This window comes from Anarrhichthys ocellatus, unplaced genomic scaffold (assembly GCF_004355925.1).
Source record: "Anarrhichthys ocellatus isolate YVR2014 unplaced genomic scaffold, GSC_Weel_1.0 scaffold1, whole genome shotgun sequence".
Lineage (NCBI taxonomy): Eukaryota > Metazoa > Chordata > Actinopteri > Perciformes > Anarhichadidae > Anarrhichthys > Anarrhichthys ocellatus.
This window is the reverse complement of record NW_022280031.1, coordinates 5236855-5263430: the sequence shown is the minus strand read 5'-3', so window position 1 is coordinate 5263430 and position 26576 is coordinate 5236855. Positions and strand designations below refer to the sequence as shown.

Here is a 26576-nt window from a genome sequence, read left to right as displayed (position 1 = left end):
TCATAGTATAGTTTGTTATAAAAAATGGAATGTCGTAATAAATTATCAAAATATTTCATATTTTAATGTCATATTTTTTTGTATATTCTCTCCGTTGCTGGGGAGAGGGGCGTCTGGAACACCTTCATACACCTGCTACCCCCGCTCCATGAATAATTACTATAGTGCGTAAGAAAATGTCATTGTATTTTATGTAATGAAAAATATGTCATAAAAAAATACATAAAAGTACAGTACATCATACAAAATGCCATGACATGTCATAGTCCAATATGTATGAATCTGTATAGAATATTTCAAAGTGGCAATAGTATCTTTTATAGTGGAGATTGGAGTGTTTAGTTTTTAATATTGAAAGAGATACAGATTTGAAATGTTGAGTTAAAACATCTTTTTTGATACATTGCCAAATATATACTACTTATAAAAGTTTATTTTTGCACACTTATTTATATATTAACATAAAAAGGCCTTTTACTCTTTAGTTTACGCATGTGGCTTTACTGCACCACCTTCATGATTTTTCTATAAAGTTTCTTAATCAATTTGCTTGCCTTAACTTTGCCAACATTACCTCGAGTGAAAGTACATTTCTTTTAAAAAGATGTCCGTGTGACATTTCTACCGATGAAAACGTATTTAAAAGTCTGCTTTTATTCTGCACTTTTTCACCTATAGGGTCAATTTCATCCCTCTTGCTGTATGAAATATTTTTGTTCCAACCATCATCACCCCCCCCCCTTTAAATCTAAATTCAGCCCCTGGATTACACAAGCCAACCGCATAAACTCTTCAAAAATACTTAAAGTACATAAGTGCATTTTGTTGCTGATGCTGTACTTTTATCCCCCAAGTTAAAATGTTCTATGCAAGACTTTAATACTTCTTCCATGACGGTTGTTTGGTGACGGACGGGACGACAGGATGAACAGGTCGCATTTTTGCTTTTCATCAGTTTAAGTAAAAACTCCCCCATCAGTAGATCCATGTAATACACGGATGCTGTGCACCCAAACCCAAACTTTATTTCATGAATAGCAATACAATTTACCTATTAAATAACACTATTACACTATAATATGGTATATGACAGCATCATAGAAATATATGGCTATGATAGTATCATATAAACATGTGATACAATGGACAAAACCATTTTATTTTTTATTTAAGTTACAAAATAGACTTCACTACCAACCTGGCAGATATGCACTGAGGCGAACACACTGGACCCCTGGACCATTGAGTAAATGTCAGGAAATATCTGATTTAAATATCAGCATGGACCTCGGAGGGGCAGGTGTGACTGTGGGGATTTTGCTGTGAGGATAGTAAATTTCCCAAAAAGTACAATCTTTTTACAGGGCCACTATACAAACCAAACCTTTGTATGAAAATATAAACTTCTATGATCACAAAGATTACATTACAGTCGAAGATAATTGTTTTTTCAAGCAATCATGTGCAACCACAGTACTCCACGAGCATAGAAATATCAAACAGAAAGGACGTTGGAATCCATACAAAAGAAAAACTCTTTTGTTGCAGAGCTAAGTGATCAGCAATCTGGACTTTTGTCTCCAAATGTTGGAGAGGTTTCACTGAATTTAGCAAACTCCCCTTTGTCAGAGAAGTGGGTGTTCACAGAATTATTATTTTTTTTAACCAGAGAGTACAAAGGAGTATAAGGATACACATACATCAGTCAAGAGAAAGGGATGCTCAGGGTTGAAAAGGGCTTGTAATTAATAGTCACAAAATGGTGCCGAGACAGAATATCAGCCCAAATAAAATATATTTTACAGTCTGAATCTAAAATCATGTACTCTGGTTATTTACTGCGAGGTGAGTTCCTGAGGCAGGAACAGAAACGTGCTTCAGTCTTGTTCAGTTCACACCTCTGACACCAGTAATCTGCACTGGAAGAGTTAAACATTTTGATTTTAAATTCTAGTTGATTAAATAGATCTCAAGACAAAACCACTTACATGTCGCAAACTAGAACCACATCTTTGGTTACAAATAAAGCATCACCCCCCCCCCCCCCCCCCCCCCCCCCCCCACCAACAAGAAACTACAGTGCCTATTCGAAAGTATTCACCTCCTTTTGATCTTTTGATGTTTTATTTATTTCTAACTTTGAGTCACAGTGGATGTAATTAGGATTTTATTCTACACTGATCAAAACAAAAAGCTGCAAACTAAGTAAGACTTATAAAAAAAAAAAAACAAGTTGAATGGAGATCCCCTGTGTGAAATCAAGTGAGTTATCTCAGGTAAACTATACCTGGATCCAGCAGCTATAAAGTGAAGTTACCAGCAAAAAAACACAAAATGAAAACGAACAAATTGAGTTTACTGAAGAGTACTAAACTGGGAAAGGACATAAGAACGTTTCCAAGGCACTGGATATCCCCAATACCATTGTACAAATTGAAGGAGTACGGCACACTTCTTAAAATCTGCCTCAAAATCTCAGTGTGTTGAGAGGAAGGGCAACAAGTGAGACCGTAGAGAGGTCCCACTAACTGAGTGGAAGCCAAACACGGCCCATCCGCAGAAACACAGCGTCCTCATCATGAGGCCTGGCGAGGACGCTTCTCTGCAACAGGCAGTACAATGTTAAGTAATCTTGGAGGAAACTCCCGGTTCTCTGTGTGAGAGAAGTGCGAGATTTAATTTTTCATCAAACCAACGACCCCAAATATGAAGCCACAGCTACAAAGGAATGTCTTTAAAAAACAATGATAATGTCACGGAGAGATCTAGTCTGAGTCTAAGACCTCAGCTAGGTCCAGAACAAGTGACAGGACATGAAACTTTGCTGTTCACTCTCAGTCCTTAAACTGAGTTTGAAAGGATGTCAAGATGTACAAAGCTGTTTACATAGAGTCACTGTAAATACTACCAATTAATCAACTTTGGGGTTTTTTCTATTTGTAATGAATTGAAATAGATTTCTGGATGTTCTATTGATTGGCAACAAAAAAAGAAATCATAACTTCATCCACTGCGATTTAATGTTGTGAAACTATAAAACATGGAAGTTTGTTTAGGGTGAATACTTTATGTAGACATTGTACTGTGTCATTACGGATACCCACTACACATGTTAACAGTTGAGCTTTGACAGTTGAGGTTTAAGAAGCTGGAAATCATCATGACAATCTCATAAAACATGAACCTCCGCCCTGCTATCGGACAAAAAGGCAAGAGCACTAAAAGAAAAAAAACATTGGTTGGCTATTCAGGAGATATATATTACAAAACAATGCAACAATATGAATCCCTGTAAAAAGAAATTCATGTTCACATTAGATGTTGTAACACACTTTAACAAAATAAGTACATTGTACAAGACAGCAGTGAAATATTTGGACAATATATGAATATTAAGCAGGTAAAAAGTCTCTTCGCATGTGATAAAGAGCTTCAACCAAGTGGAGCGGAGCCTCAAAACTGTTTGTTTTATTGAGGTGACAAAGTGACAAAATGCGTGCTGGGCTACGTTGTAATGTGATGCTTTTTGTTTTGAGAAATGACTGTTAGTGGATCGCTTTAACTTATCCTGGTCTTCATGCTTCAGGTTTGTCTCAATGCGGTCCAAAGATCTCGGTTGTGTCGTGATGCCAACATTTAACTGTGAAACGTCTTCACTCACTGGATACAGGCAGTAACACTGATAGTATAGTGCAAACTGGACAGAGCTGCTTTTTCCTCACGTCAACTTAAAACGGGTGCAAACGCTCAGCAGGATAACATTTAAAACGAGAAATAAAGGACAAAAACATAAATATCAAAAACTTTTATCAGTATAAAAAGTAATAAGGTTATTCATTTAATCAATAGTCTGGCAAAAAAGGCCTCGGAAAAGTTCTCGGGTTTTTACAAATCAAGTGCCTGTGAGAACTTTCTCAGACGAGCGACTCCATGCTCTCGGCGGGGTCCGACTCGTCTGCAAACACCACCACCCCATTAGTGTCCATGTGCAGGGGGCTCAGGCAAAACTCTCTGTTACTGACCAGGCTGAGCATGGCTTTGTAAAGGTACTGGTACTGTTCCTGTGCACAAGAACACAAACACACCATAGGTTAACATTACAGATCACATCCTGTTACAGAATCCGGACATTTCTTTCAAATCTGCGTTAATCAACATTGTTGATGCAAACATTGACTAAAATGACGTGATGTGAAAGGTGCCACTAGTGGTGATGAACCCAACTCTGCACCTCTCTGGAACCTTTGGGTCTCTTTTAGCTCATTGTTTTGGTTTTACATCCACATTACCTTATGGTTTGGTGTGAACCAAACTCACTGACCTCCGTTAGACAACTGTCGGAAAAACTACTACTACCTACCCGGCACTGAATGGAAGAAGAGAAAGTTACCAAGTGCCCGGTGAACATAGTGGAGCATTTCGCAGCTAAAGCTCCAGAGAGTTTAGTCAAATCTTGATGAAACGAAAAACTGGTGGGCTTGTTTGCTAACATGTCAGCAATAAAAACAGAAGCTAGTGCTGGTGGTTGCTGTGCTGTGTTTTTTTCTGCCTGCTGGTGACGAGAAATTGACCAATGCAGCCTTAAATGTTGCTTAAAGCGGTATTAATTCCATTTGATGGCCACTTGGGGGCAGCAGAGCAGGCTTTAAACACAAAATTGATATATTATCATCTGATGAACTTGAACTTACGATATCAGTGAAGACTCCCGGCCTCATGAGATTGATCATCTTCGCCACCTGATAGATGTCGACCACCCCTTCGTTCTCCAGCTGCTGGGACAGTGTGGTGAGAGCGCAGAGCATGCCTGCTGACACAGCTCCATACCTGTGTGCAAATGTTCAAAATCAGCTCTGTGGACTAAACGGTATTCCTGTTCAGGTGTTCCTAAACAATACATCACACCTACTAAATCCTTAGTTTGACTCTGCTTTCTTGTGTGTAGTTTTAGTGTTTAGATCCCCTCATCATTAACTAACTGCAGACTGAAGTAATAATATCTTCTGTAACAAACAAGTAATTGTCGATAAGATACACCACGGTGTATGAAGAGGATAAAATGTCTGAGGTAAGCAGACACTTCCACGCAGATTGTTAGCAATTAGCTTCCCATCACATTAGCATCTGGTGTAAGTAGGTGGGGAGAAGTCAGGGATGAAGTGTGATTGATTATCGGGGGGCCTTCAGTGTCGGAGACTATTCCATTAGCTGATGTTTTCACTAACAGCAGCTGATGTGCTGAAGGCACAGAGGTCTGCAGGAAACACATCAGCTGAGAACAGCCTGGTTTCTAAGAGACGTCAGATTGGTACTTTTGGTTATCTCGGTAGATGCCTGTAGATTGTCAGTGCTGGCATACACCAGAGGACTCTCAAACCTCATGCAATGGAGAGCACTCCACATTGAGTGGCTTGTTTTCCATCCTACTAGTGCAAACACTACACCACCTAGCCATGAGAACATACCAAATGTGACCAGGGCCGTAAAGTGGGGAGCCCAATGGAGGCCAATAGACAACACCTAGACTCACAAGGTGAAAACAATACCAGCGTCGAGATGAACACAAACTTACTCATCATGCACGATGGTGGGGCCATCTCGAGTCATGGCCTCCTCCTTGATGACACTGATGAGCTCAAAGGTGCTGCTTAGAGGAGCATCGGGGTTGGGCCATTTAGGGCACTGAAAATGTCTCACCTCCAGAACGTAGTCGTCCTGTGACACAGAGGAGTCGGAGTGTCACTCATACACACATGACATGACATTGCAATGAAAAACACCAGGAATGGCCGAGAACACCTGACTAAGTACGGCCATGAGACGAAGGAGAGCTCCAGGTACCTGTGTGGCCTCGAGGATGAAGTCGTGGATGATGATCTGCTCCTCATTGGAGAGGCACAGTCTGTCCTTACTGATGAGTGTGACAGTGAAGGCGATGCAGTTCATGGCCTCCTCCCGACTCGGCCAGTAGACAAATTCATCCTCCGCCTGCAACGAAAGAAAGACGAGTCAAACAAAGTCTGTTGCAGGTTCATCAACTCTATAGCTAATTCTTTGTTTCACTGGTTTAGCTGTCATCATGCTTTTCGTCTGTTTGTAAACTACATTACAGTTTTGCCCTTAATTAGTTATTCTAGATCTAATGGGCAAATAAAACAAAAAAATAAAGAACACAAGTCCATTGTCATGTTTCAGGGTAACTTACCAGGCCCTGGTTGTCAGGCAACATGACAATAATCTGAGCGTTATGGTCCCAAATCATCCTCCAGAAGTCTGTGGTGGTGTGGGGCAAAGGATGCTGGGTAACGATGAACTCATTACTCCTGAAGTAACCCTGAGGTGACAGATGTGAGCTGTTAGCATTTCTAAAGCTCGGAGCCTTCATACCGATGGATGACTGTAAAAGCTGACAGACTTTAACTGATCGTTTTCTATGAAATTTTCATCAATATTTGTAAGACCTGAGAATAAAGTTCTTCAATAAAAAAAAAAAGAAAGAAAAAAGTGAGCAAGGATGATGAAGCTGGACTATCACACCGTACCATTACGTAGGACGCATTAATGTAATCTGTTCCTTTCATTCCAGGCAGAGTGGTGAGTCCGACCCTTGCTCGCTCCGCTGAAAAGAGGCAGAGAGATAGAAAAAAAACACTTTAAATCATAAACCTGGGCTTCTATTGTATCGCACCGGCTGATAATGCAGACATTCATTACTAGTCCTCGCTGTTGCTATAGCAACAAGTAAGTCCCTTTCCCTGCCAGGGCGCAGAGAAGCCAAAGAAAGATAAACTTATAGGCTTATGGAAATAGATTCTAATTTCGGAACAAGAATTGTCTTTAATAATTTACAGACTCAAAAACGGGAAGATGTGAAAATACGACATTAGGAAACGCTAAGTCTTATTTTCTTCCATTTATAAAATGAAAGAAAAGTAGCAAACACAGACAAGATTATTTGTAGACATGCTTTTAATGGTGTCCGCATTTTATTTATTATTATCAATTTAGTGTGACTATTTTGTATGACTATTTTCAGGACAGCAGCCCCAATAGCTTTCTATGTAAACTCATTACAACCAATGAATGCAAACTCCAGCGGCTTAACATGTTCAACATGACCTCGGTTCTCCAAATCCTCAGCTCCACAGCCACTGCGCCGTGGTAAGAGATAAGATACTCACAGGGAACCACTGAGGAATTGCGGTTCTTCTCCTTGTTGCAGTCTTTGTGGGCACTAAAGCACTCCACAAAGCGTGCGTTGCACTGAGTCAACAGCTGGTGAGACAGAAAGCAAAGACCAGATCATCACAGTCCTGAGTCACTGGACATTAAAATCATAAGATACAATGTCGTTTAACAGCCAGGATTTAGTCTTTTTCACAATAAGCATGAGAGGATCGGCAGGAAGTGAAATTATGTGCGAGCAATTATTTTTCCTCTCCTGATGATTCATCAAGCTTTGCATTAGGCAGCAGGGTGACAGACATGACTTTAATACAGTCAACATCAGAGACGCTTTCAATCTATTCCCGTCCCAAACTGGAAAGCCACCGTGCACCGTTGCTAACAAGCTTCTGATCCAGAGACAGCCTTGATTTCAGCTGGCGGTGGTGCCGCTGCAGATGGTGACAGCTCGTCTAAACGTACCAGTGACACTCCCAGGAGATCTACTCACCCTGAACTGCTTCTCCAGCAGTGTGCGGCCTGTCGAGTTGGGCGTGAGGATGCTGTTGACATAACTATGCAGCTGCCAGGCGGGCACCTCTGTGTCTTTACTCATGATGGTCTCCATCAGAGCATCGTGGATGAAAACATACTGTTCCTGAGAGGAGACCGAGGACATTGAGACGGAAAAGTGTTTGAAATACATACATGTATCTTTGTGACAAGATAATAACAAAAACTAAATCTATATATAACCCTGTGAAAAAAAACAATAGATTTTTAAAACTCAACATGCTATTATATTATTTTATTTCATCCAGCATTTTATTGTAGGTCATTTTGATTTATTTCCAGTAGTTTGTCACAGGGCAGAGTCACTCTGCCTTCTTCATTGTCATTACTTTATATACTGTTAAGTTTAATCTATAATAATGACTCAGTAGTTGATTATATTTTGTATTCATAATTTGAAGTAACTAAACTAAACTATTGGATTAGAATTAACAACAGTTTGGAAGTTGGAAGGCTAAACTTAAGCCTACAGTATCAAACTGAACAGCTTTCATAACTCTCTTTAATCACAAGTGACCTTTCTAATGTAAAAGAAGGAATCCAGTTTCACAAAATAAGGGATGATTTAGGGGTTCTTACCTCAGTCTGAACTAGGTAGTTGCGTTGTGTGCGGATATGTTTGAGAAAATCCAGGACGCTGACTGTGCTTTTGTCCTTGATCTGTTGTAGCATGCTGTCAATGACAATGTATGTTCCTGTGCGCCCAACCCCTGCACTGAGGAGCAGAGCATAAAGCAATATGAGCATAATGGCATGCCCATAGAGGGAGCTGTTAACGAAGTCAGCACATTTGAGACTCTTCATAAGTAACATTCATTTAGCACAGGAGCTGGGTAACACGGTGAGCACCGTACCTGCAGTGCACCAGGACAGGGCCCATGTCTGCAGCGCGAGCCGCTGATGAGCGGTTGATAAAGGTGAGGACGGGGAGGGTGTACTCTGGTACTCCCATGTCAGGCCACTGCGTGTAGTGATACTGGACAATGATGCGCTCATTTAGCTTCCCTTTTGGGTTCCCCTTCTGACCCTGGAACATGAGAGCAGATGTGTGACCACGGTGAGCGTACAATGCAGACTATTCATTTACTGTACATGGAAGGTATTACCATGTTCCCAGCATTAGCTGTTTTATATACTGACTTAGCTTAGTTATAACTGTGTTTACATACCACAGAAATGCTGCGCCCTGTCATACAACAGAGACTTCCTGTTTACTTAGTTGATTGCTTTTGATTGGATAGTATCACTGATGTTTTCTAGCAAACTATTTACAAATGACTGAAGTCTTTACTAGCTGGGACATTCATACATTTTAATGGTGCAACTCAGTAAATCAGAGAAGGACTTCACACACAAACCTGGTAACGAATATCTGATGCAACCTGATAAAATAAGTGAAATCTAGTTCAAACAAAACAGAGTCTGACTTTTAGTTACCTTTTTTACTTTAGTGTTCCTTATAAGGAAACGCCGCAGTGTGTAGCAGGCGTGCACTTTGGTGCTTTTCGGCATCACCACAATGTTTCCGTACTGCTCGCTGTTCTCTGTTGGCCAATACTGGTCACATTTCCTCTGAAGGACACAACAGACACAATGAATGATGTACCAAATACAGTGAGGGATTTGTTTTGTATTTTTTACTTCTGCAAATAACATGAAAAATGAACCTACTCTCCCTTTCTCCACCAGGTTTGTGATCATGACAATGATTCCTGTGTTCTGCTCCCACACCATCCTCCAAAAGTCCTCGAATGTAGACTTGAGAGGACCCTGAGCAGCTATATAAGCTCTGGGCCGGTTGTAGCCCTGAAACAGGAGAGTGGTGGGATACGTTTACTGGTAAGATGCAATCAATATTCTACGAATTACCCACAACCACCGATATCGCTGATAGGACTGGTTTACTGACACAGGTAGGTCATGAAATCTACTCCTTCAGCTGACAGAAATTGTAAATGTTCATACATTAATCAATATTCTTCAAATAGATACACCATTTGTATTGCTCTGTCTGTCGCTGATATGATTTTGTTACCCGAATCAATATTTTTAAAAAAGGAGTCAGCATTTATCCCCGTTTAGCACATGCCACATGCCACATGACAGAACCATGCAGATGAATTTCACAATCTTTTTAACACAAAAAATAAAACCAAACTAGGAGCTTCATGAGGAAAACTAGTCACTCACATCCACGTAGTTGGCATTGATGTAATCCGAATGTTTGGCATCTTTCCCCGCCAGAGCTCGTAATTTCACCCTGCTGTGGTCATCTACGGAGAGAATTGATATATATTATTTTTGGATTACTAAAAGAATGACAACATGTTATAAACAGATTATTGGATTGTGCAGCAGTCGACATCATAATCAGATTTTACAGCTGACTCACAGGCCACAATGTTGATGTATCTGTTTTTGTGTTTGTTGTCGGGATGATTCGAGTGTTCTGCAGTGATTTTCAGGTCTGCTGTGGAGCGTTGGACCTCCTGGAGAGAGGGAAGATACACGGAGATGGATTTTATTAAACAAGCAGAAAAGATGTAATGGAATTACCCTCGCTAACTGTTACAGTGATTTTACAGAAACCAAGTAAAACTTCTCAGATTTCTATTTCATTCTGTTTTTTTCAAAAGGGGAACGTTTCTTCTTTCAAACTTGCTTCCTGCATAAGGAGCTCAGGATAAAGTGCAAAGCAGAACCACTGGCGGGGATTCAGTGTCTCGGTCAAGGACACTTCCGCGGAGCAGATGCTTTCTGCCACTGGGGCTTGAGCTCAGGCCTCCAGCAAGACAGCCCTCATCTCCTCTTCTTCACTACACTGCACTGAACCCATCCACCCCTAAAATCAAACAATCATTTTCCAACAGAGCTTCATTGCGATGCATTTGAAAATCATGCACACAGGCTTCACATCAAATGACCCCAATTAGAAGGAATCTTCTGGGGGCCTTGCTCCTTAACCTGGTTACAGAGAATGTGTTCCCATCCAGTCAACCAGCAGACAGACCTTCTCTAATTAACCTCCGTCTCTCTTGATCTTTCTCTCTGTCTCTTTCACAACCATCTGCTCCAAAGTAGTAACCCTGCACACAAACGCATGCATAAAATAATCTCCAACCACTGTTCAGAACGAGGCCCACTTGCAGACAATGTGTTCATATTAGAGGGAGAGATGAACAGCGCTGTATGGTCAATCAGTACTTACTAAACCACAGAAAATTGTATGGCGCTTTCACACCGAACACGTTTGGTTCAGTTCAAACTAATATGTGCACTTGCCCGTTTGGTTCCTTAGAGGTCCAGTGTGTAGGATTAAGGGGTGTCAAGTAGCGGATATGGATTAAATTAGCCATGACTATGTACCGTATAGCCCAGAACAGACAAACCAAACACTCGCTCCAGACAGGGTCTTTCGTGTTTTCACATTACCTGAAGGCCACCATAGCTCTGTGACACGCTATATCTTATTCGTATTACAGTTTCAAATCTTATTTTTTCGATTTCAAATCTTTTTTTCAGTTTCAGATTGTATATTTTTTTAGTTTCAGACTTTTGACCTTGATCTGGCGTGGGCGTGTGGCATCAACTGAGAGGGGCGTGTAATCATGAGTGACAGCATAACAAAGAAGGCTGAGGACCTTCCTCAACCACGTTAAAATAAGATCTGAATCTGAAAATATAAAATATGCAACTGAAAAATACACGACCTCAAATATCAAAATATATATGAAAATGAAAAATGAAAATAAATATTTTATTCAAAACAATTCCAGAACTGAATCAAAGTTATATTTAACAAAACGTTTTCTTCACTCATTTTTAGTTCAAACCATCACTACTGGCCTGGATTCAGCTCCATAATAGTTCATTTTAGATGATTAAATCATCTGCTGATTGTGAAATGTGAAGAAAGCTACCCAGCCACTAAAGATTGAGTGAGATGCATATATACATTATTTACGACAATGCTCATTGTCAATTGTTTCTGTATGAGCTCTTTGAGACTCTCGAGAACATAAATGAACACCTACGGTGCAGTTAAGTGCTGCAAGACTTAATATACTGTCTATTTCTTTTGCTTTGTACGGACCAACGGAACCGAACTCCAATGTAAAACCACCATTAGCTGTATAAGAACGGTTAACAATGCATCAAAACAAATAACTATTGGAGTGGGGTTGAAAGTATACCTCAAAGTCCTCAGAAAAACCTTGCAGGTTGTTCTTGTAGAGCTCCATGATGTGTTTAATAAACTGCTTAACGGGGATGGCGTCCATGTCGTCTGCAGAACAAACAGAACAGTTAGCAAAGTACCCATTACTGTGTGTGTGTGTGTGTGTGTGTGTGTGTGTGTGTGTGTGGTTCGTAGTGCATTATTAGGCTTTGTTTCTAGCCACCATCTATTGCGAGAATGTGTATACACACGTGAATGTGTTTGCAATACTTGGTAACCGATGTGATGATCTTTTTTTTATTATTGCAACCAGGCGTCTGTGGTGTTTTAACTGACTGACCTCTATCACAAATATTTAGATTTGGTATTTTGAGCATTTATAGGCGGGAGCATCTGTCTCATCTGAGTCAAATCAGCCCCAAATCACACACGAGGGTTCTTTGACAAGGCTGGTCACCATCACATTGGGACAATAGAACAGGAGACCCAGCTGTCATTGCTGCCGATACTGGCAAATGTCTTAACTAATACACCCTTGCAGCTGGGGCCCTTGCTGGCCTCAGTGGTTACAGCGTAAAGGTGAAGTCTGGATTGTTAATCTGGTCATTTATCAAAATGCCCTCTCTATTAGTGTCAAGAGTCACTTATCAGGCTAACCAGTTCCCTCTGAATGGTTCTGGTTGAGATGTGGCTTTAGGGGCTACAAATTGAAATGAAGTAAGGCTGATTAGGCTCAATTTTTCTTGACGGGATATTAAACTGTACAGAGATATGTTCGCATGTATTCTTGCATGTCCCATAGTGCTATGTGCAGTAGAGATGCTTTTACCAGCGGAGCCATTCTGTCATTTTGCCCTTAAAACTATATTTCTACAAATATCCATGAAGATAAGTGATGCAAATTCTGAGCCCGTGAAGCCACTCTTCTATGAAATTAATGTTCTTGCACATTTTCAACTTCAATCAAGCACATGGGCAGTCATGCAGAACATATGTGCTGTAAGAAAAATTGCCATAGTTTCGATGTCTGAAAGCAGACAGAAAGAAAAGGGAAAGAATAAAGAAAGGCATAAAGAATGAAAAAGACAAGCAATAAAAGCCTAATGAATGTGGAGTCAATACTGGCATCAACTGCGCTCTTTAACTGTGATATCACAGCCTGGAAATGTCCCCGAGCTGTGAAAGTCGTAAAGTCTAATATCGACTAGCTGCCACTGCACTGCTGCCTGGGACATTAAACGCAACTTAAAGCCAGTTATACGATTCCTGCAGAGGTGCTCTCAGAGTCATTTCACATGTAAATGAACAGAAACTGTGCAAGACATCATGGTAATAGAGAAAACCATTTGAAAACGGTTCATGGCGGTTTGTGGATATGTCCTTTACCAACAAGCATACATCACTTAAAGTAAATCAAGATTACTTTTACAGTTTTTGGACTCAGTTTCAGTCTTACAACTTTTTTTGAAAAAATAACTAATAATAATAATCTTTTTTTGTCCATGTACACCCACAGTCCTGTCAAATGAAACTTACGTAAACTGACTTTCTCAAATTTGCATCCATTAGTTTAAGCTTACTATTTCATCTGTTTATTTATTCCAGCCCTTTTAGCTAGCTGGTTTAAACATCTATCCATTACTTTCAACCAACTTTTTTTACTATTCATACAAGGATGCATTCTGATGTGTTCCAGTTGTAATCTCTATTTGCTCCAATTTCTTCAGCTATTACATAATCTGCAAAGCAACTGCAGTATACCCCCTGGAGTACACAAGTACCACACAGGTACTATATAATACAAGTACCATTGGTTGGGAATCACTGATCAATATAATGACAGAAATACGGCTTACCTGGTATAGGGATGATTGGTATATTCTCATTGGCCACCACCCGTGGAGAGCTGCTTTCCTCCACATAGAAGTGAGCTGTTTGGAAAAATCTCCTACAGGGACACAGAGAGAGGAACACTGATATGCCACAGTAAAGTCTATTCGGGAGTCCTTATCACATTGTTCTCAGAGCCTGGTCTGTCAACAACATCATCTACAAGTTGAATACTGTAGAATGACACGGTCGGGACCGGCAGGAAACAGCTAATGAAAACCCCAGAGTGAGTGGGACACAGCTGATCGCACACAGAGCAGCTCCTGGAAACAGTCTGAGCCGACTACGGGGGAAAAAGTAAACAACTTACAGCGACACAGTGCAGCGGCAAATTTTAACTCTTTACTCAAACTGAAGACAACTTTTCCAAACACAGACTCTCTCTTCAGGTCAACATACACCTCTTTCAAGAAATCCCACTGCATTCGAGGACAGCAAAATCAACTCCAAGTCAATTTTCTGGAGAAAATGTGCGTGATTGCTGCCAGCAGATGCTGCTCAATGCACCAATGTGACCAGGTGAAACTTTTGACATCCGTTACTTATCCATAGGGGTAATTCCTCTTGTTTCGAAAGACAAAATGTCTGTGCCGCTTCTTGCATATTCCCTTTCCAATTTTACACAGTTCACAGACTGAAAAAGTGTAAAACGTGTCATATCAATGCTGAATGCAGATAGGCTGAAGTCAGCCATGCTTTTTAGTGAATATCTAACTTAACTGACTGTGGATATTACAGCTTTATAGGCTAAAACATTCCACATTAAAGATGTCCTTCCTCAATTAAGCACAACAAAAAACAATTCTTTAATAATTAGTGAGATGTTGTCTAAATAGTAGAAATAAATAAGAAAGCTCCTGAAAAACCGACCGTCTGTAAGTGATGCATTTTTAAGGTCCTGAACTTGCACAGCCCCCCCCCCTTTATTCACACACAATGAATACATTGTACATACATTGTACACGACTCTTTCCAAGGTTTAATCCTACCTGTACTTGATGCAGAGGAGGGAGCAGATGCTTGTCATTCTTCAAGAGGTATAAAGCAATGCATAGAGAGAAAAATATAAAAATGGCTGCACTGTATTTAAAAGATATAGAAAGAGAGAGAGAAAGAGAGAAAGACTGAGAGGGGAGGGTGAAAAACAGAAAGGGAGGAGAGCCCCCCATCCGGCTTGCGTCACAGCCTCCCAATCCAATGGCCCCCTGTGGGTGCAGATGTGGTGCGGCTAACAGTCGACACCCCCTCTCCGATTCTCTTCCATGATCTCAAAGGAACAATTTGCTTTGGGGGAATGCGACTGGGATGAAATAGGCTTTCTGAATAGATGTCTGTGGAGAGATGCATCCCATTCAACACCGGTGTCAGCAGCACTGAGTCACTAACACAAAATGGGATTTGTTTTTCTCAGATGAACATCTGGAGGTTTTCAACAAACACCTCAAGCCTCTGAGGCTTCCAGATGTGCACTGTAAGGCCAGCAATTAATTCCATTGTAGACATAACCTAAGACTAACTGTGAAAAGGAACAAGCTAAAAATAAGACATTCATCTTCAAAAGATGGTCAACGGATCACATTTTGAACAAAGAAATTTAGACACAATGGATTGTGGTATTAAGTTGTTAGTGACCAAAACATCTGGCTTTAATAGCTGCACGGTCCCCAAGAGAGACTACACAGAGGAGAGTGAAGAGTGTGAATGTGTTGATTTCATCTGTCACCATGGTCTTTTCCCCAGAGGAAGCAGGCATTGTCTGTGAACTGTCAAGAGTTGTCACAATAACAGCTGTGATGGGCATTTCTAATCTCAAAGCTGCCCCTGCTCTTCTACTCAAATACCACGACTCTCAGTAATCCATATCCACTGACTGAGTCGGCTACAGTCGTCCTGTTTTCCACGGTCTGTTTTTGAACACCTCTATGGAGCTGATAACCAGGCTGTTATTTATACCACGCTCCTATATTATCTGACACCACAAAATGCGACAGTAAGGTTTTGTTGGCCCATATCATTTGCTGCAGTGATCTCACACTTAGAAAACTGTCATGGTAGAAATAATTCGTGAAATGTGTTAGATGCATATTTCATAAATAAATCTCAGGCTGTAAATAAAGAAAATGCCCCCCAACTAGAAACAGACCCTATGTAGGCAGTAAATATGCATGAGACCAGCTGAGGATATGGCCCATAGTGCCATTTGTAACTCATCAACCATCCCACATGTGCCAATGGCCTGGTAGATGTAATTACTGGGGCTCCAATAGCAATGCTGGAAATTAGCCCAGCAGATGAAGACACAGCTGGGACCCCTGCTGGCTCTGCCGGGCCCTTCAGGTCTCCTGATCCCTCTCACCCAGGTGGGTGATGGGCCTGATGTACGACACCAAGGCATGAAAGCAGTCTCGCTACCAGACTGTTTGAGATTGATGCGCACTCATGCATGCATGTGCATAGAACAGACACATCCAAACTAGACGGGTCTTAAAGTGGAGCAGACTGACTGGAAGATCCAGACACGCATGCAGGCTTGTCACTTAACCTGACATGTGAGATTCATGGGAGGGGTCAGTGTGGGTTATAGGGCAGCTAGTTTTTAATACCACTGAGGGAGGTATCAGTGACACCCTTAGCAAGATGAGACATTTTTGTATGTATGAGCACTTCATGTAATGACAGAGCACATGTGACGCCTATTTAAACATCTTTACACTGGTTACCTATTAGTATTTGTATTGCTTCTTTTTCACTACATGGGCTTGCACCAGAAATGCTTTCAGTTTACGAACCTGTAAGGCCTCTCAGATCCTCTGGTTTCTATCTTTAAGCTGTTCCACAAAGCATAAAAATATATTTGATGATGCTGCTTTTAGTCACTTTATTTATTGGTTTATTTGATAAGGGACAGAGCACATTAATAAAAACACTGCTGTAAATGAGTTAGCCAAGAGGCTATTTTTCATCTGTTGTCCCACTATGCTCCAAACTGTTGAAAGAGCTTTCAGGAGAATTAAGAGTAGAAACTAAAACTTTTATGGTTTTTATTATTATTGCTCATTCGTCTCTTCATCTTCTCTCCATTTTCGTCTCGTCAATCATTTGTGAAGCACTTTGAGTTGATTTGTTTGAAAGGTGCTATAGAAATAAAACTTGATTGATTTCACGGTTCTACCAAACTTTAACACCTACAACGTCCCATCTGGAATGAGATACACTGAACTCACCTCCAGTAGACCATCACTATCAGCAGCATTATGAGGCACAGCAGAGTGAGAGCAGACACCACAACCAAGGGGACGATCCACACCATCCTGCCCATACCCGGGTGAGGGGTTCGGGTCACGTTGGACAAGATGGTCCCGTCTGGAATGTAATACAGGCACATAAATACATGTCTAAAAATAAATATTTGACTGAATTACAGCAGCTCATTTGCCAACTTTAAAGTGCCTATGTGCAGGATCTCTATTAAATTATAGCATGTTTGAAATTAGGTAAGATTCTGTGTTGTTTTTAGTCCTTTATTCTGTATCTCCAGGTCAGATCCATGAACGGAGTCTGCCAAAGTGTCTTTTTTGAAGCTACCACTGGGAGTAGTCAGACATGTTTTAATTCTACTCATAGGGGCTTTAATCTTCACCATACTTCATTATATATATCGAATGTCAACCTGAGCCTGGTCTGAGCTTAATATTAATACATAATAAACCTATGATGAATAATAAACCCATAGGTCTATCATGTTAAATCCCACTAACATTATCACTGACATCTAACATTGTGAGGGTACAACATCTGGCAAAAAAATCTTGAGAATGCTCTCTCTCTCGAAGCAAACTCTTTCAAAATATGCTGAAAGGGATTCCTGGAGGCAGAATCCCCGATGGCAGATGGTTTATTCCTGCCTTCAGGCCTCTTTGTTGTAGTGACACAAAAGCCTGGAGCTTTATCTTTGACTAAAATGGTAACCAGTGCAGTCGCTGTCTTAAATCAATGTATTTGTTATGCTACATCGGGCTCCATAACCTTTGGTAGTGATTACAGATTTCTGCTTTGGGGAGAGGCCTTTCCTCGTATGATAGCTGATAACAAGGAGAAGAGCCTTGCAGCAAATTCAAAAGGAGGATGTGTCTGATTGGGAAGGTACAGCAAGTCATATTGTGTCATATCTGTGAGGTCTGCTCACCGGTGTGGACGGAGAAAGGCCAGAGACTCTTGCCATCACTACTGATCTTTGGAGACAGTGTGGAGCTGTGGGGAATCTGCATCTCGGCAGTGTCATTACGAGGCTCCGCAGTGGAGAATGCATTTACATCTGTGGGATTCTTCTCTACGTTGACCAACTGATCGCCACCAGTGCTTGAGGGTACCGTGGTGCCTTTGACTGTAGGCTTCCCTTCTCCTTTCTCTTTGGCTGTGGACGCGGGGGTGGGGATTAAAGGCTCTTTGACCACAGTGCTGTTGGCTTGCTTTTCCTCATTATCAGGTGCAGTCTTGTTCTTTCTCTTCTTCTCATCCTCTCCCTCCTCCTGCTCTCCTTCTCTCTCCCCCTCCTTCTCCTCCTCCTCGTCCTCATGTGCAGCCTGCTTCTCCTCAGACGGAGTGTCTGTCTCGGAGCCCTGGGGAGCTGCCTGCTCGGTGCTGGACTTTGCAGGCGGGATGGATGGACGGGTGGGATTCTGCGTGGCTCGGGGCGCTTTTGTGGGCCAAACTGAGCTGGGCAAAGAAGAGATGACCCCTCCGCCCACTCCCAAGCCTGCCAGCAAGGTGCTCGTCACCACTGATGCCACTGTGGCCTGGCTGCCGCTAGAGGAGGGGCCCATCCCCGTTGCCATAGAGACAATGGAGAAGTGGATGCCAGAGGACGTCCAAGTGGAGGAACCAGAGCTGATGGGAGCCATGTCTGCCGAGGACGCTGGAGAAATTGTGGGCTGACAGATACAGGCAGAGAAAAAGTGGTTATCCAACAGAACCACACGAATGTTCATCATTGCCTTTTATGCCTCCTGGCATGCAGATTGTTACTAACATACAAAAACACATTTTCACTGCCACCTTCTGGTCAACTCACCATCCCAGTCTTCACAATACGAGACCCTTCAAATATTCTTGTTGTATTAGCTGGAAAACAAAAGCAAGCACTTAAAAATACATTTCCTGCATCAAAATGAGTTCTTCTTCAAGAATAAATAATGACTCGATGGCTGGAGGGTTTTGACCAGGTACCTCTGAAGAGCAGAGTTTGACTGAAATCACTGCGCAGGTCATGATGACACACTGCCTGCACTCTGAAGAGGTACAGGACGTCAGGGGACACATTAGTGATGACGGCTTTCTGCAAAATAAAAGATGCACATACGTATACACTTAAGACCACTTGCAAACATGTTGTAAATAACGTTTAAATGGGTAAATGAAAAATGTCAAACTGCGGATGCTGTTAATTTATACTGGCCACATTGAAAACATACAATCCCAAGCCACTGTTCTGTCAACAGTGTATGACCAACGAGTTCGATGCAGTTTAAAACATAATTTCCTGCCAAAAGTAATTGTGTGGTGCACTTTGCAGATGGCTTTACTTATGCTAAAATGGCCCTCAGCACGGATGGGTTGTTGCCTCTTGTGTTGGAGAGCTCTAGTATTTCTTGAAAACAATTCAGATAAAAAGGTGTCCAGAGATAGAAACTGAAAATTGAAATGGAAATGAAGTGGGCAAAATAAGAAAGACTGACAGCAGAGAGGATACTGTCACTGCGACTGACTGAGTGCATTCATGGTGTGTAACCAGATTGAGCACCTCATGGACACATTAATCATTCTTTTAGTCAGCCATCTGCAATAAATGTACAGCAACATAAAGCTCCTAACAGAATATAAAGATATTATATAAAAACAACAAAGAAATAATTCTCATCAGTCCATTCTATGAGAGACAGTCATTCCGAAAATTGTTAAAGTCATCAAGTAGCCAACAAATTCTCTCCAGTCAACTTATGTGTTCACATGTAGGTTTTAAGAAATTACCGCTTCATATTTGACGCCCAAGTTACCCTGAGGGGCGCAGGAGTTAAATGAATGAAATGCATGTTAATTTATCTCTAGCTGAGGACAGCGTTAGTTCAATTCTGTGGGGGTGTTCTTGACTGCAGGAAGCCTGATTCCCTATTAATTTCAACCTGCTTGTCTATAGTTTCTTAAAGAGATACATATAAACTGCATGGACTAATAGTGCGTGTGTGATATAGTATTTCCACGAAATTACATCTACTCCTCCAGATGCTACGATGAATTTGCAAATATTGTTAAATTCAAACGTTTAACCACTAAACACAAGGCGTCTCCTAATCCACTGATAGGCCCATCCTCAGTGTATCTGTATGCAAGTTGCATTTTGGACCACAAATTGCATCTTGAAAACGGCTTTTTACTGTCAAACTGTAACACACCATCCTACGCAGTGAAGGTTAAACATCCAAGTAAAGTAAGCCAAACACATTAATGGGTGGAAGGGGTTATTAGCTAATGCATTAGCTAGTTTCTAAACATTAGAAGGAAGGGAGGAGGAAATACGTGCAAAGGTTTACATCTATCCCTTCACGTCCCACCTCCTTTGTGCAGTTGCTCCAATAAACCAGTAGTAGTCACTAGTGCAGCAACGTTGCATGATCCCTCACCGGCTTCCCACAAATGACAATGACAACTGTGTTTACTGAAACGCATACTGCCACAAGGGAGCTGATCCCAAGTCTATGAACCAGTGGGTGAGTGTGTTGCCCCTGCACTGTTTATGTCTAAAGAGTTAGTCATGCAGACTGTCAAGACAGCTGGGGGTCAGTGGGCTTTAAAAGAGATGCACAGCTGGGTGTTGGATTCCCTCAAATGGAAGGATATGTGACCGAGGAGAAAAATATGTAGTGTGGAAAAAGAACAGCCCTGTAGGTGTAACCTCCAGCAGGGGGGAGGATATATTTCTGTGGAGACAGTGAATGTTGTCTTGGAGGGATACAGGAAGGAATGATGTGGTAGCTCAATGTTTAAGGCACACAAGCAGAATTGTGTGATCACTGGTGTCAAAAACTTCACTGAGATCTAAAGGACTACACGAGCACAGTTGCCTGCGTTGGTGGCTAAAAGATGTCTTCAGAAAGCTGCTTCCAATGCTTGAAAACAGAATGGATTTATTAAAATGTTCAAAATGTTAAAAAATGATAATAAAAAAAATACTTTGGGGTTGCACAATATGGATTTTTTTCCCCAGTCATTACCAATAATTACCTACTTCTCATCGCCAATACCGACAGCACAAACGACAATTTCCCATTTGTGTTTTAGAAAAAGAAATCATAACCTTTAGTTAATGCACACGTGAGGGTAAGAAATGCTAAGATGTAGTGAGCAAAGATGGATGATTTGATGTTCCATAGTTCTGACCTAATCAAATCTAACTGGCATCACTATTGCTAATGCAACAAAAACAAAGAATAGCTCTGTTTCATCAACTATTTGCTCCTGTAAACTAGATTGTTTTGTAGTGTATTGATCAGATAATGATATCAATTTACCATTATCTGCCAATAGTTTATGCACCCCATATATATCCCTACAATATTTGGTTTGTATTGCTGTGTCTGATATATTTTGCTCTACATTATCTCTGAGCCTATACTGACAATAAATGAATAAATGGAAAATGCATAAAGTGAAACGAGGAGGCCACAGGCACATTTGCCAACACATTACATATATGACAGTCCTGCGTGTCTATTTTCAGACAGGTGAGTGACAGGGGATTGTCTGGTCCCTTCATATCAAGCAACAGCCGAGCGCAGAGTTCATCACAACCTGTCACCTCCTATACACACTGTCACTGATCCAGCCACCCTCTGATCCGGCCGGATACATCAGAGGCTCTGCAAACCAATCAGAGCTGTTTAAACTATATCCATGACAACAAGTCTGAGAAACGGCTTTGGTATGGTAGGGGCAGTTGTTAGTGGCAGCTGATAATACAATCATACACACCATGCTCTGGTCCCCAGTCTTGGTGAAGGTCTTTTCGTCAGCAACATCCCGTTTCACCCAGCCGTAGGAGACCATGTAGCTGGTGATGGGTGGGTGGTAAACGGCCAGAGGGCGCTCCCAGCTCACCATCAGTGCTGTCTGGTTCAGCGGCTTGATCTTCATGCTCACTGGCGCACTGCTACACACTGAAAGACCAGAGAGTAAAGGGGAGTAAGATTTAAAAAAAAAAAACAGCATGAAAAGAAAAATAAATAATAATGTCACTTTTTCACTGTGTGATTGCAACTGAGTGAAAATGAAAGGCTGTGTAGGGAGGACTGCTTGACCACATGTGTTTATGTTTGTTGGCAGAAGGCACGTTGCCTTTTAACAAGCCTATCATTACTGTCTGCTGCTGACTGGACTCAAAGCCATTTCTACTTGAGGAAACCTCAAGGTGCAAGATAATACAGTAACTCAATAACAAGCAACACTCCTGGAGGCTTGACTTGGTGACAATGCAGATTGTCACTCTGGACGTCGTTTTCATGCCACATCACTGCAAGATATTCCAGGTAGAATACCAAACAGCTGGGTGTAGTGCTAAACATGTGGTAAAGATAATACCGCAATTTCCTGCCTAGACGTAATTTTGCAGGTTGCTGTCTGTGCAACATTAAACAGGAGACTGAAATGAGGAGGATGAAAGCCCGTAAGTCAGCCTCAAGGTGGCAGTGTAGGCTGCAGCGCGGATATTTACACTGGGATCAGTCAGTATGAGTGAAGGACAATCTGGACATGCTTCTCAGCACATCAGGGCAACAACAATCAAGAACAAGTGTCAGCTGATTAAGTGCACAAAGGGTTTCTATCAAAATTTTAATTGTCACCACAGTTCTCCATTAACAAAGTGACGCTATGGTGCAAATTATGCACCATGATATGTGAAAGGAAGACAGGGTGGGAGGAAATCAGACACAGGAACACAGGGGCGAAAAAAACTACACAATAGCAAGAATATCTCGGGGTGTTGATTAGGTGTGACAGGTGTGAAATGCTTTATAACCCGTCAGATCTTTGCTGTCAATTGCAGTAGCTTTAAAGCAGCCTGTTTAATAACTGCTGAAGACATCGTGATGGTTTTACTGCCTGCATCATTACCGTCACGTCAGCCATCATCCTAGACACACTGAAAGCAACAGCAGCTGTAGCTCTACACTCCTATTTAGCAACTTGAAAGACAACACAGTTGCGATTATAATTTTTGTTAAAAATTATAAGTTTGTTGAAAGGGCTATATAGGATTTTCTTTTTGCAGATGGCAATGAAATAACACACAATAATTAATTGTTGTGAATCGGGATTATGAACTATTATGAAAAAAAAAACGTATTTATCCTTCATTGATGGAGGGGGCCCTACGATTTATTTAATTGTTTGTTTATCACTAAAAATGATAGTTAATTCACGTCCTATCTGTGATGCAATAAATTAATTGATTTCTGAAAATAATGTCAGGTAAAGTGATTTGAGTATGTTTAAGTACCATTTTAAGAGTGTAAAGCATATTTTCGATGACTGCTGGGATAACATCGTGAATCGAAATTAATTCGGCCATGATTGTCGCGACATGAAATTTTCATATCATTCAAGTTTGTTCACTATAATTGGGGCAACTTTGTGGTTTACTGATGAGAAATCATGATGTCTCTGTATTAATTATAAACTTCATTGATCTGAGATAGTTGTTCATTTCATGAAAACCTTTTAATACAACGGCATATCGCCAGCGGAATTAACAAGTACTCATCTAAATCGTTTTCAAAATTTGTATGCAAATGGTTTTTTGTCACTTTATCTCAAGTTCAACAAAAAAAAAATCACTGGCACAATTATTCATCATGCTAGAGCCTCTAGTAAAAATCCTAACACTTTTCTGTGAATAGATGTATTGTAACGTCCCAAAATCAGCCTCAGAGTGGATTCACCTCAGTCTGCTACACCACTCAAGAGCAGAGCACGCATTTCTCTCCTGGCAGATTCAACCATAAACGGGATGAATTGACAGCTGTAAACAAACAGCAGTTCCACTGCTTCTCTCCTCTCAAGGCTATACCATTTGTTTTAAGGAGGCTTTGTATAGTCATTGGAAGAAAAGGGAAAACAACAATGTCATTGAAAACACAAAGAATGCTGATTTTGACATAAGAATTGGTATTTTCTGAACTTTGCAGTCAAGGTAGGCATGTCATCTGAGGGCTAAATACCAACACCGCAACTACAGTACTTATTTCATTATAACATATGACTGTTGCTACAGCTAACGTCAGTCTTAACACTGACTAACAGCATTACCACATAGGACATGTTAATAATGTCCTTAGTAGACTGAGAAATAATAAACTTGATTCATTGCTTCCATGTCAAACATTCTTTGGTTCCAGTAGCAATTTGAGGATTTGCTGCTTTTATCTGTTTTATGTAATTGTGCGTTGACTGATTTTTCCCTATTGACTGACATATTAAAGCCCAAAATATGCATCAGCTAAACAAGAGAAGTGTAATTAATAATGAAAATGAAAGTTATTTGCAGCCCTATGGACCATATCATCATTAACCAAAACTAAAAAAAAACAGAGGTACGCCAAAGGCTTGCATGCACAGGTTGATAGAGCTTGGTGTTACACATGCACATATACAGCATTACCGGTAACACAATAAAGCAAATCGCTGTATTTATCTTGCCATTATTACTTGACAAACTAATTTGCAACATGTTTGTTGCATCAGAAGCTATACATCTCGAATGGCCAAACAACCTTCATGGCTGTAAAAGCCACAGGGATGGCATTCAGTCAATGTATGGCCCTGGCTCTCACAACATTTACAAGCAAGCAAAACCATGATTTTTTGTGCGCAGATGAATACCCCCCCCCATACAGATGACAGATGTCACCCCTGAAGATAAGATACCGTTTACTCCCAGCGCCCTTCTGTTAAGTATGAATTCTTACATTTTAGCACAATGAAATAGAAATGCGAGAGAGACACAAAGAGAAAACAAGCAAGCGAGAAAAAAATGGAGAGACATTGGTCCACATTCATTCTGCCTACTGACATAATGCCACAAAAGCAATTTCACAACTTAATTTGTATGGGTCTATTTTAGCTGTGCCACATATTAATGATGATTGCTGATCGGCCTTGTGAGAGTGCTCCAACTTCATCACAAGCATTCCCAATCAATTCTCCCCGCCAGACACCAACAAGACCACTTTAAAGCGCAGCAGCTTTTCTCATTAGTCTCCATAGTTCCTGTACTGTTCTGTTAACGCAAGCGCTACAAGATGCCCACATAACAAAAAATACTCCAATCAATCCCTGCATGAGGTCTGTGCTTTGTATTAATATGTTCTTTAATATAAAAATGAGTTGCAACAACGAGAGAGTTATGGGCATGATCCTGACAGGACAATCTTTATCTAAAATTCTTGTGAAATTTGAACTAACTTGGTGAAAAATAACTTTTTGACCAGGGAGAAAATAGTGCTGGTAAATAGAGTTGTCTTTGTGGAATAGTATGGGAAATAATATGTAGTGAAATCTTAAATTTACACATAATGGAGATCTTGGGCTGGGTGATATGGCCAAAACCTTCTATCACGATAAAGGCCATTACATACATCGATCCATCTAGAAGACGATAAATTATTATATGGAATTATCACTCTTACGATACTATCGAATGCCATTTAAAGAGTTTGGAGGGTGATGTCTTTTTTCAGCCTCCCTAAAACTACAAGAACTAATAAAACAGCAAGTCATGATTGTAATTACAAGAGACCCTTGGGTTAAACCGTGGTGCAAACGGCAGGGAGAATGGGGTACAAAGCAGGAAACAGAGCTTACCTCTTGAAGCCTCAGTGCTGTGAGGGCTTCCCAAGACTTCCGTTAAGTCTTTCTGCCATGCATCTTTTACAGCCGACTTAAAGACTTTCCTATTGTCCAGGTCCTGCAGGGGTCGGAAGTTGTTCCTCAGGTACTCGACAGACTTGACGTGGTCTTGTTGCTCTGTTGTAAAGATGGAGTAAAACGCCTCCAGCTAGATGGAAAGAAACAGAGAAAAGCTACTGAACAAGTTAGTTATTTTTACTGTGTGTGTGCGTGGAATATAATATATCATGCAGGACTGCATTTGTAGCCACTTGACAGCAGCTGACTGTTCAAAACTGGAGCAGAGGATTTGCAAGAAACATTCACACCACAGGCACCAGCAGGCATAGACCTCAATCATCATCCTGGCTACCTACCGAGCTGTAACTTCTCAATGGGGCAAATTTGTGGCCATTGATTGCCATGAATGATCTCCTGCCGCGTGCTGTAATGACTACACATTACAGATACTGAGGAATCAATGTGTCCTATGCGTGCTTGGAGAAATAAATTACAGGTTCATAACAGACTATCTGTGAGCGTCACAAACATTGTGGCGGTGGTCAATATTCTTGCAGCAGAAGTCATTTCTGAACAAAAGATTTGTCCTCCTGCAAGTTAATAGAAATTCCACTGAGCCCTGCACATTTCTACAGCACAGAACGCTCTGGAGGATATTGTATGCAGCTGGGTAACCCAAGAATTGTATGTATAAAAGATGCAGCAACAGTGTATGGGATCAGCAAAAAGCATGGGGCATGATTTGGCATATATTACCTCTTAAAATCACTAAAAAACTGCTCTAAAAAAACTGCTCTAAAAAAAACTGCTCTAA

At 41.0% G+C, this 26576-nt stretch overlaps 1 protein-coding gene across 1 annotated transcript in view; it reads right to left on the bottom strand.

Annotated features, from left to right (window-relative positions):
- Nucleotides 1–1003: 1003 nt before the first annotated feature.
- The window catches only part of ca16b (carbonic anhydrase XVI b), a 91161-nt gene continuing 65588 nt past the window's right edge, over nt 1004–26576 (bottom strand). Inside the window, exons 8-29 of the mRNA XM_031852242.1 lie at nt 25718–25910; nt 21830–22014; nt 19031–19139; nt 18876–18925; nt 17991–18735; nt 17029–17167; nt 13771–13862; nt 11931–12022; nt 10130–10226; nt 9928–10010; nt 9409–9543; nt 9175–9309; nt 8592–8764; nt 8317–8452; nt 7676–7822; nt 7182–7275; nt 6543–6619; nt 6206–6334; nt 5842–5988; nt 5573–5715; nt 4692–4827; nt 1004–4061 (exon numbers count right to left, since the gene is read on the bottom strand). Of these exons, the coding sequence (XP_031708102.1) occupies nt 3915–4061; nt 4692–4827; nt 5573–5715; nt 5842–5988; nt 6206–6334; nt 6543–6619; nt 7182–7275; nt 7676–7822; nt 8317–8452; nt 8592–8764; nt 9175–9309; nt 9409–9543; nt 9928–10010; nt 10130–10226; nt 11931–12022; nt 13771–13862; nt 17029–17167; nt 17991–18735; nt 18876–18925; nt 19031–19139; nt 21830–22014; nt 25718–25910 (3384 nt within the window). The 3' untranslated portion in view covers nt 1004–3914. The remainder of the gene's footprint in view (nt 4062–4691; nt 4828–5572; nt 5716–5841; nt 5989–6205; nt 6335–6542; nt 6620–7181; nt 7276–7675; nt 7823–8316; nt 8453–8591; nt 8765–9174; nt 9310–9408; nt 9544–9927; nt 10011–10129; nt 10227–11930; nt 12023–13770; nt 13863–17028; nt 17168–17990; nt 18736–18875; nt 18926–19030; nt 19140–21829; nt 22015–25717; nt 25911–26576) is intronic.